Source organism: Phalaenopsis equestris, unplaced genomic scaffold (assembly GCF_001263595.1).
Source record: "Phalaenopsis equestris unplaced genomic scaffold, ASM126359v1 Scaffold000002, whole genome shotgun sequence".
NCBI lineage: Eukaryota > Viridiplantae > Streptophyta > Magnoliopsida > Asparagales > Orchidaceae > Phalaenopsis > Phalaenopsis equestris.
The window spans coordinates 75,982,498-75,994,288 of NW_018164444.1; the positions used below are offsets into that span (position 1 = coordinate 75,982,498).

General features: G+C 32.6%; 2 protein-coding genes across 4 annotated transcripts in view; one reads left to right on the top strand and one right to left on the bottom strand.

Annotated features, from left to right (window-relative positions):
* The window catches only part of LOC110017955, a 7,573-nt gene extending 754 nt beyond the window's left edge, over nucleotides 1-6,819 (bottom strand). The window contains exons 1-9 of one of the 3 annotated variants that reach the window (XM_020715137.1): nucleotides 5,999-6,819; nucleotides 5,080-5,126; nucleotides 4,622-4,750; nucleotides 4,054-4,265; nucleotides 3,676-3,963; nucleotides 3,063-3,127; nucleotides 2,681-2,717; nucleotides 1,640-1,688; nucleotides 501-629 (exon numbers count right to left, since the gene is read on the bottom strand). In XM_020715137.1, coding sequence (XP_020570796.1) covers nucleotides 501-629; nucleotides 1,640-1,688; nucleotides 2,681-2,717; nucleotides 3,063-3,127; nucleotides 3,676-3,963; nucleotides 4,054-4,265; nucleotides 4,622-4,750; nucleotides 5,080-5,126; nucleotides 5,999-6,190 — 1,148 coding nt within the window. In that variant the 5' untranslated portion in view covers nucleotides 6,191-6,819. Of the gene's footprint in view, nucleotides 1-500; nucleotides 630-1,639; nucleotides 1,689-2,680; nucleotides 2,718-3,062; nucleotides 3,128-3,675; nucleotides 4,266-4,621; nucleotides 4,751-5,079; nucleotides 5,127-5,998 lie in introns of all 3 variants that reach the window. The other 2 variants (XM_020715136.1, XM_020715135.1) reach the window with 2 other exon arrangements.
* A 3,695-nt stretch (nucleotides 6,820-10,514) lies between these two features.
* On the top strand, nucleotides 10,515-11,238 carry LOC110020227. The gene is made up of 2 exons (XM_020718259.1): nucleotides 10,515-11,067; nucleotides 11,185-11,238. The coding sequence occupies exons 1-2, from the start codon at nucleotides 10,666-10,668 to the stop codon at nucleotides 11,236-11,238; spliced, it is 456 nt and encodes a 151-aa protein (XP_020573918.1). The 5' UTR covers nucleotides 10,515-10,665.
* The last annotated feature ends 553 nt before the right edge of the window (nucleotides 11,239-11,791 follow it).

The window sequence follows — 11,791 nt, forward strand, 5'->3', positions numbered from 1 at the left end:
TATATATTGTTTGCGAATATTGTGTGAAAAAAAATGTATAGACGGTGGGACAAACTTACTAAGTTACATATATCACATAAGAAAACAATGGTAAATTTTACTAATATAAAGAAATCTCAAATTTCAAGATTGACAATTATCCACCCTGGATATAACCTGATTCCACCCATACATTTACACCACGTAAATCTTTCTTATCACAAAAAATACACTTTCTCAAGCATACATAAATTGGCATTTATGTAAATCTTGAGGCTTGGGTGTTAGCTATATATGACATGAGGGGTATGTATGTAAATTTTCCTTAGTAAAATTGGTGCGCAAATGAAAACATGTAGAGAACAGTCTAGTAACATGAAATGAATTGAACAGCACACACAGATGCATGAAAATGCATGTGAATACATGCAAAGCATATATATTACAACGAGAAAAATGTCTCCTTTTTCAGTTATTACATTTTAGTTTGAGCTGCTGTTAACTTTTTAAAATTCTATTACCTGTTCATAAAGGAAAGATTCAGTTTGAGAGATCGAACTTCCTGCTCGAGATTCTCACAGTGCTTCAGAATTCCCTCCATATCTGATGGTAGAGATGGCTTCGAATTTCTTTCCTTCGCTTCGGCCATCCTAAATCACAATGAAAAACATTCATAAATGATGTTTAGAGTTTAAGGATCTTATCTAGAAGCAAAGAGCAAACATAAACTGAATAGAAATAGGACTGTCAAAAAGGTTTGTTGTTAGCGAATAAGCTCGTGTTCGGCTCGTTCGTTAAATAAGCGAGCCGAACACGAATAACTTTTTTAAGCTCGATATATAAACGAGTCAAACACGAACAGCTCTTTGTTCGCTCGTGTTCGACTGTTTTTAGCTTAAAAAAAAACAAAAAAACATATAATTATTTATATAATAATATATTATATATAATATTTATATAATAATATATTATATATATTTATATCTAAGTTTAAATCATAACAGCTTGTGTGGTAATGTGATTATGTGTCTTCTTTTACATAGATTTGGTTCAGGTTTGAATATAACACTACATCTGTTTTTTTCAATTAATTTTAACGAGCTAATTTCGAGCCGAACACAAGCAGAGCACGAAAATGAATATTTAAATCGAGTCAAACCCGAACACACTGTTCACGAGCCAATTTTGAACACGAGCAATTTCTAACGAGTAGAACACGAGCCAAGCCTGAGCTCGCTCAAGTTCAGTTCGTTTACAATCCTAAATAGAAAAGATCATATAACTTTAGAGCCTATTTGTCATCACTTTTGTTTCATATTTTTATTTTTATTTTCTCTTTGTTCTTGAAAATATGTTTGGTTGGCGTAATACTTATATGTTTTTTTTTTGGTTTTAAAAAACAAATCAACTTGTTTTTTTGAAAACACTCAAAACATCAAAAATATATGTCAAGTGTTTTAAAAAAGAACTGGGCAAAAATGAAAATTAGAACATAAAAGTGATTCCAAACAACCCTTAGATGGGAAAAGTGATTCCAAACAACCCTTGAAAAACAAGCATGCAAAGTTGTAATATTTCTTATAAAACCACTTCACTGTATTCAATAAAGAAACATGAACGTCAAAATTCATTCTTTTATTGAAGGTGTAGTATTTCATACTTGCGTGAGCGCTCAACCCTTCTTCTCTTTGTGGAGTCCACCTTGCCCACTGCATTTAATTGGCAGCTCAGTAAATATTAAAGTAGTATAAGTATGATGCAATGTATGAGTAGTGAATGGATTTATAAAGGCATTTTATCTGCATAGAATATGGATAGAAAAACTTCCTATAGTTTTTAAAATTATGAACATTGCAAACTGAATGCAAAATTCCATATTTTCTAGGTTCTAGCAAATCTTGTGCAGCATGCTTTACCTTGGAACAAATTTTTGGGATGGCTAACATGCACTAAAAAAAAGTAAAATATTTCTTAGAAGACCATTGCTATTGATGACAAACTGAATTAGGAAAATATCGTAGATTGGCTCCGTTTGGCGCAGCTTATCTGCTGTGGTGGTGTTTTGAAAATGCCACTTCATAGGTTGGAAACTGCGTTTTAGCAGCTTATCCAAAAACACTGTTGGTTTTTTACACTGAACGTGGAACGCGGGTCAAACCCCGTGATCTGCATTTTCAGATAAACGACTTATCTGGATAAGCACATCCTGCCTCAAACGCACCCTAAATTGTTTAATTGATCAAAGAACAACATGAAAAGGGATCTATATGGTTCCGATCATATATGAATTTGTCAATAATTATCCGTGAAAGGAAGAGTAAAGTGTCAAAACAGCCCTCTAACTGTTTACTTGGGTCACATATTATAAGAGTCTATGGATTGTAAGTTTCATCAAGAAAAACAAGGTTTTAGTCCTTTAAAAATAATCTGAAATCATAAAATTTAATCAACAGTAACTGAGAACATATAAATCAATTGTTTAAATAACTCATTACTAGTAACATCTCATCAAGTTAGAAGCTTGATATGAATATATTGGCTAAATTGAATTCCTCCTCATCATCTTATAAAAAAAAGATTCATACTTCAATACTTTTTAATACTTATTTTAAAATGAAAGCACAACATAATTTGAAATGAATTAGAAACAAAACAGAAGAAAGGAGCATAACGTTAATGAGCATTGGTCCAAATGAAGTACCTGAAGAGACAGAGTCCATCCATGCTAAACTTTCTTTCTGAAGAACGAAGATTATACGAAAGTAAAATAAGTAATCAAGGTCATAAATAAAAGAAGGGGCATTTACATACATAACACCCAATTCCTATATATTTACATATCTAAACTTTAATTTTTACATTTAGACCAACCAAATCATTGATATCACATCAAAATTACCACTATTTTAACTTTTAAAGAGTGAAACACATCTTTTTATGCATGGGTAATGTGCGTATATGTAAAAATTGAAGTTTAGGTGTTAGATATGTAAATTCATAGGAATTCAGTGGTTATATATGTAAATCTTCCAAAAAAGAAATTTGCCAAAATGATTTTGACAAATAGTTGGCTAACAGCATACCTTGGTAGAATCCTTGAAATGAGTTTCTAACATTCTCTCTCTAGATTCTGCATGGAGAAGGATATCTGTCAGCAGCAACTTGGATTAAAATTGCTCGAGAAAGAAAAGGAAAATGTATCCGATCAACGTTTATAAGCTTCTTAAGCTCTTTAAAGTATTAAAGTTCAAAATGATCCCTGGTGATTTATATGGGGCCAGATTAGTCTTAGAATATTTTATGTATTCAATTTAGTCTCTTAGCTTCTCAAATACGATCCAAAGATAATCCTTCTATTAGGTAATTTTTTATGAAATTTGAGAAATTTAATAGTTTACATATGCAGCACACAATTCTTATGTATTTACATATCTCACACCTAAACTTTCATATTTACACTTTGATGTTCTAAACCTATGCATGAAAATGTGTATTCCAATTTTAAAAAGTGACTGGTGCTATTTTTTATGTGATATTTAAGATTTGAGTGCTATATGTATGTGTAAATATGAAAATTTAGGTGTGAGATATGTAAATACATAAAAATTGTGTGCTATGTATGTAAATGCCCCTATTTTTTATTATGTTGAAATAGTTTATGCCAAAAAATCAAAATAAAAAAATGAAAGAACCTACCCTTGTCCCTGGTCTCAAGATCCAAAGAACCATAGCCAACATGTTTTCTAGAATTGCTACAAACATCAAAACCCATAGAAAGCGCAGCTGCAGCAGTCGACGAATCACTTTGAGAAGTCTCTCGAGAAATATTACGCATCTGTATATGATTCCTCTCAGCCGGAAAACCTTTCATGCTCAATTCTAAAGACTCTCGAGAAGCTGCCCTATCAACTGGGGAGAAAATATGAAAAACGGGGCTTATGCTGCATGCAGCTTCTTGAGAAGTTAACGCGCCATACGAACAACCTTCAAAAGTTTCTTTATCAACATTTCTGCCAAAATTTTCAGGCTCTAAATTACCCTCAAGCATGCTCAGAACTGACGAAATTGTATCACCTGTCGCTGTAGAATGCTTGAAAGGCGTGGATGAATTAGAGGGAGACATTAATTTCTGCAGCTGGTTGGGCATTCCAGCCATTGGAAAGTTGAAAAGATTGCTCCTATTTGTGAACTCGTGCTCGAGTCTAAGAGCACTATGTGCTGCAACGTTATGTGGTGCATGAGGAATCACTTTAACTTGAGAGTCTTGCATGGCAGCAAATTTACTCCTGCAGGTAAATGCCGGAATTTGATTTATTTCTGAGAAAATTTCCAATTTCTATTTAAAATTTTGTTCTTTCAGTAAGTAACCCATGCTGGCCAGTATTGGTCAGGATGATAGTTAAAATTTAAATACTAATCTGTTCAAAACTATTATTTTTTAAACAAAAGATATCTCTATCAACCTAAATATTGCAAGAAACACAAAGCTTTGACATCCAGCAAAAACTAGCATCTTAATCGTATTAATCACACATATCTTTATGATGCAAATATCTTACTAATAATGAGCAAATCAGCCATGAAAAGCTTGCAGAAAATTAAGAAACAAGTAAATTGCCAGATTTCATAAGAAGATAACAACCTTAGAGAATATTGGTCAGGATGACTCGAATGATCATCAATAAAATTTTGAACAGATGTATTTGCATGGCTGCTTTTCGTTGAAAAGGATACTGCATTTTGTTGACATAAACCAAGGTCGGCTGATATCCTGCAAATTATGTCAGAAATTGGTGGATAATAACTCCACAAAATCCATGGAAAAATGTGCATAATGCAGATTCTCTCCTGCTTTGTTTAAATTGGTGGTTACAAACTTTAATGGAATTGTTATTATTATCAATATCATGAGTAAAACACAGATAGAAAGATAGAGATGCACATAAATTTGTTTCATTATTTTGTAAGATACTGCTAATATTTTGAACAGATTATTTTGTAAGATACTATTTGCAAAGTAATCCCCAAAAGAGACTGCATTTGACAGAATAATAATATTGAAGGGAAAAAGTCTAAATATGTAAAATACTGCCAACTAACCTCATAGAAGCTTGACGCGTTCGATGAGTGATGCCTGAAGCAGGACTCTGAAATTTCATGAAAGCAACAATGTCAAAATGTAAGTCATTGAAATCAGATTATTAGGAAAGATTACAATGATTCAAGGAAATTAATAAGAAGAATTAAAAAGTTCCATGGAAAAAATGACCAGATCCATGATATACAATAAAATTACAACCAAACATGACTTCTTGAACAACATTATCTTCAATGCTTCTAGATTATGCTTATTCTCCTCTATAACTATAATTAACAAAAACATAAAATGCCCAACTCATGCTGTCAAATGCACAAATGCTCTGTAGGGTAAAGGAAAATGAAAATGTGGTAATTTTTCTTCTTTATTCTCTCTTGTTTAAAAAATAATAGTTTTGCTGCCAGTATAGCACATGTAGAAAGGAATTAGAAGGACTAAAGCTAAGCACAAACCGCAAATGAGAAACCAAGGTTTGTCATTTCATAAAGGATTCATGTCATAATTTTTTGACAAAAATTTTTAGTTGGCAAAGAGTTACACATTCATCGTGTTTACTATAAAAAGATAAAAAAAAATCGATTTAAGTTATCATTAATTACATATGAGCAACATTTGTTATTAAAGACTTGAACTTGTTGTAAAATCTTCGAATACCTCTATCAATCCTTTCATCATGCGCCATTGAACTAACCAATCCTTCTTAAAAGGAAGCTAAAAGAAATCATGAAAACAGTAACCATATCCTAGCTTCAAATCTCTTCATAAACCCTCACGAGAGTTCAAAAATGTTGCCATCCCAATCAACAAAAGTAAATCAAATTCATATATTTACAGAACTAAATTCTCAACGGATGGATTCATCAAACCAAAATCTCATGGAAAACAAAATCAAAAGTAAAAAAGAGTAGAAAGAAGTATTGCCTCTCCATTCATTAGCCAGCCATTGAAGAGCTCCAAACTGTCTGCATTAAAAGGCTGCATAAAGTTATTGAACCCTAAATTCCCCATGTTCGGCACTGAATTTCCAATAGGGTTATCCACCATAGCCTTCATGAAAATCTCCTCAGTAGTACTTCTAACGAGTTCTGAAAACCCTCTACCTTCCATCTCCATACCAAGCTGCTCTGTATCAATGCCAAATCATTCACACTCCATTTCCCTCTCCCTTCAACTTAAGCCAAAACCTCAACTCGCTTCTTTGTAAGGAAATATGCAGATTTTCAGAAAAGCCCTAAGATCTTTTTTATATTGCAGAGTAAGAAAATTCTGACCAAATTCAAAACTGAGAAGAAAAGACCTTTGAAAACCCAGTAACGTTACAGACACATAAATCATACGAAGAAAAGTCCGAACAAAACAAATCAAACAGAAGGGGACAGCAGAAACCCTAGCTAGACTAATCGAAATCAATTCTGATAAACACACAGATTCCATTTGTCAACGATGACAACTATGAAAATAAATAATTTGATCGGAGCAACCGTAGTTAAAACAGAATCATTTCTCAGAATCCCGTTTTGATTCTAGGCTGCCGCCTTGCCCGCTTCTAATGGCCAAGAACCAGTTCCGAAATCTAGGTTGAAAATAGGTTAACAGCAACGATTCAGAAGGGAAGACAAAATCAGAACTTTAAAAATGGCAAAACGACAACCGATCGAGCTACGACTGAGTATTTGCAAGGACTAATCTTCTTGCATTTTATGATGAACTGCATCACGAATTCACCAAACGCCAGCCGTGTGGGATGACCACGCACATACATCGCTCTGTATTTATGTATATATATAAATGGAGCTTAGAACGTTCCACGGTAGGTTAAAACTTCTAATATTTTTTATAGGCAACAAAGGATGGTACAAGAACACGGTTAACTAACATTTTGAGCTATAGGATAGTTTTGTAAAAAAATAAATAAAGATCTAAATATTCGTGTAAATGGATAAATAAATAAGTAGGTCTTTGACTCGGCTCTTTCTGTCGATCGACCGATAATCTCTGGGTTGGCGAAAGTCCACTCAGAAGTCTCTGCTCGATAAAAGTGGTCGTTGACTGAAGGTGTTTGACGATCAACAGAATCTCTGACCAGCCTACCCTTGTTGGTCGATTGGCTTCTGCTCCGAGAAAACCAAGATGATAGACACTTCTAACTCATGTGGTGTATATTTATGACTTTGGTGAGTTTTTTTTTACTACGTCTCCTTTGATTTGTCAGATTTTCTTCATGATGGCGTATCGTTGGTGGGTCATTTTTTACAACGCTTTCATTGACCAGTCAAATTTTCTTTAAGTTTAACGCTGACATATATTTTGTTATGTTGGTACGTGGATCCAAGGATCCAACGATCATTTGTTCATTTATCTTTCTCTTTCTATTGTTATTTCAACACCATTAGATAAATCTCAATTAAAAAGATCATATTTTATCTCCTTAAAATTTAAGAATTTCAGGTTTAGTATTGGAGGCAGTTAACTTTAAAACTATTTATTTGATTGAATATTGTAATGATAGCTTATTTTTTTTATGTTAATAGATAGATTATTATGAAAATTTTGGATTTAGACACTAATAATTTATTTTATGGTCAATTGTTATTAATATCACGTGTTTTTTATCAGAACTATTTCTTAATCTTCGACTGACACACTCCTAGTAAGTCTTGTAAATCTCTTGTAAGTCCTGACGAGCGGGGTGTGGCACGAACTGATGTATTTATGTTTGCCTGTGAAGATCAAATTATTGAGAATTTGATAAAAATGAAAAAATATGGATTGGAGTTTTACAATGAATTTTGATATTTAAGTGAGAATTTGAAAAATGCACGGAAGAGTGTGGTTGATTTGTAAATAGAAAACTTTGGATGGTCTGTATGTTATTGCCCAAAAATTAAATTTGTATATCTTACAATGCAATAATATAAAAAATTTCATTAATCTATTTAATATATAATTTTTCTAAAATATCAAATATCGTAATTTTTAATTTTCTTAATAATATTTTAGTGTATAAATCATGCAAAATTAGTATACATATAGATGCCATAAAAGATTAAGGTGTCATACAAATATTTAAATCCATACCAAAATTAATTAACTAATGGCGATATAATAATGGTTTGTTGGTTATTAATAAGATAGTTATGTTGATCATCATCATTTTGCTATTTTAATTATAATTAATAACTATAAACTCAAATATAAACTAAATTTAATTCATTACTTATGTTTTTACAAATATTGTTAAAGTGGGTAAAGCTATCTTTTTAGGTCGCAAATTCCAATGCGAAATAGAGCACTATATATATATATATATATATATATATATATGAACTAATTATAATTAAAAAATCATAAAGATATCTTATGACTTCAATATATTTTACTATAATATCTAGATGAAAAAAATATATTAATGAGATTATTACCTTGAGAACATTAACTTAATATAAAAAGCAAACCAACTTTATATCTCCCAATGCACAATCATCATGCTTTAATGTCTATATCTCCAATAGAACAACGTGCACATAAACATATGCAATATAGTTAATATTTATACAACTCATAGAACTTGGATAGCACATTAATTATGACATAAAAGACAATATGAACTTATGGATGCAAAAATGATAATATGACTAAACTGATGATTGTGGGATATAATGTAATTGGCAGGGACATTCTTCTCAATCTATTTATGCAGTGTTATAAATTAATTGAACTGGACAAATGCACAATGCTCTTAGTCGCTCGCATGCATATACGTCTCATTTCATTCGATTGCACGTACATTGCAAACATGTATTCATTCCCATATGTTTATGAATATCGCAAAACAAGTACAATGCAACATATCTGTTAAACCAGCTACACATGCAAAATATCATGATATTGTCACACAATGACATGCATGAGGTCATAACATGAATGTCAAACTATATATAGAGTACTCATAAATTTATGACAATAATGCGTCTTATATAAATTCATAACATGCTTTAAGAATCATACAAAAGAAAAGTGAATAATTAAATATATAAAGAGTCATATAATTCAATATGCTAATTTAAGTTCATATATCAATATCCAAAGGTATATTAACAATATATGCTACATTCATAGACTTCTTAAATTACAATGATAATAGAAAACTATACATGGACAACAATAGATTCCCTAAAATTGAAAATTTTTTAGTAGCATCATATATAGTTATGTAGGATCTCATAGGAATACAAAGAGAATTGCATAACACATTTTATGAGGTGAAAATTATAGAAAACTAATACCATAGATCAAAGGCGTTTGATGTCTTTACAAAAGCACTAATCTTTTAGCCATCAAGTAATCCCATAAAAAATAGATTCAAATGATATAATACATCTATTCATGTAGTTATAATTTGATTCAAAGTCATATTTATGCGTACCAACCATCTATCCAATCATAAATCCAATCCTAAATACCTTACCAATACAAATTCAATCATTTATCAAGATGCCTCATTTAACAATTAAGGAAGATTTGATAGCTACAATACTTTTCCCACAAGTTTCTCTATTAACAATCTAATTATGTGAACATCATTAAAAGCTTACAATTTGATTCAAACATGATATTTTAATTAAAATATAATGAAAATCAAGATGAGAACAAGCATCAACTAGGAATACTATTCAAACTCAATAAATACATAAAATAATAGTCATGTCTATGACTTAATTCAGCACAACTCCGATCTATAATGGATACATCATTCTTCACTATGATCAAAACTACCGATGAACCTTCCTTGTAATTGCCTTATCATAGACCAGTGATGCAAATGAACCAAACATTTGGCACCCTACTGCTGCTCAATTTAATTAGAGCTAGTTTATGATTATTTGAATAATTGAACAAAAAGTTTGAAACTTCTATAAATGTTTGGTTGACAAAAAAACTGGTTCAAGTATCTCAAATAAACAAATTTAGGGTATGTTTAGGGCAGTTGCAACTTATTAAAATGTGGTTGTAAAGTTGTTGAATAATAATTTGATGCTCAAAAGTGACGGTGGCTATTATAATTTTTCTCTTAAAAATTAGACCGCGGCTAGAAAGTTATCACCGCACCCAACCAAGAGTAGTGTGATAACGTTGGTTTTAAAGGTAGCTTTTCGAGATCGCGAACAAATCGTATTTTTACCAAACAGATAACTGTAATGTGGTGTTGCATCGCCGGCCCAAACAAACCATTTGGGTGTGTTTGGGGCGACAGTGCGTAGGCGGTGGTGCAGTGCAGCATCACAGTTATTTCTGTCTGACAAAAATATATTTTGCTCGTGTTTTCTAAATGCCGCAGCTAAAATCTGTGTTTTCTCACTAAATTTGACTATCTATGGTGGCTTGTAAGAAAATTTAAAGCACCTAAAATTATTTAATGTTAAGCTCACAAGAAAAGTTAATATTAAAATAATACCATCTTATCAAATGAATTAAGTTCAATACATCAACGACCCACCACACATCCATTGCCATTGTGGCAAACCCTCTCTTCAGTCTTGACTCTCTTCTCTTCCCCAGTCCCTCCTGCTTCTACCTCGATCTGTGCCATGGCTCACTGGTTTGTTGGCCCAATCATGGACAAGCTCATCAATGCTTGCTCTGATTACCTGCAAGATCACTACTTCAGATGGCAGACAGGCAAGAAGGAGGAGCTGGAAAGGCTGCGAGTGAACCACCCCAAGATCCAAGCTGTCGTCTCTGCTTCCAACCAGCTACGAGATGCCATCGATGAGGCAGATGATGTTCTTGATGACTTTGAGTACATGAAGCTTGAAGAAGAACAACAGAAGCTGAACATGGAGGAAATAAAGTTGTGTTTTTCATTCACAAGATTATTTTCGGAACCTGCTCGCAAACTTCACAGAGACTGTGAACGAGCTCCCAAAATTGATCCCAACTTGGAGAGACTGGAGGCAGTTGTGAAGAAACTTGATAAAGTTTCAGCTGAGGTTGAGCTTTACATTCCTCCCAGAATCTCTACAAAATTGTTTTTCATTTTGTGGCATATTCCCACAAGATCATAAGTTTGATAAAGATGATTTAGTCCTGCATTGGATTTCATTCAGGAATCTTCTATTGAAGGAGAGACTTTGGAAGATATTGGAGGACTTTGGAATTGAAGGAGAGACTTTGGAAGATATTGGAGGAAGGTATTTTGATGTTTTGGTCAGAAAATCTTTCTTTGACGAGCTTCAGTAAAACAAGAGTATATACTATAAGATGCATGATTTATTGCATGATTTGGCACAGTCTATTTCTTCAGAAAAATGTTTCAGATTCGTGGAAAATATTGTTTTATCTTTTAAAATTCCTGAATCTATTCGACAATAATTTGTTAAATCTCAAAATCTATAAGTGTTGAAAATGGTTAAAGATGCTAAAAATTTACATTCACTTTTTTTGACTAGTAGAAGAGGTGGTCAAGGTTTTACTGAAAACGGCAGACAGGAAAAACGCAGATGCTGTTGTTCTGCGGCAGGGAAAGAACCGCAGATGCTGTTCTACGACAGATAGGAAAAAACAGCAGGTGCTGGAAGGTGGCTGCGGCAGGATAGGGAACCTCTAGGATTAGAGTCTCATGACTCTGATACGAAGAAATAGACTCTGCCAAATCATGACTTAAATCATGCATCTTACAATATGTTTTCTCATCCTGAAACTCATCAAAAAAGG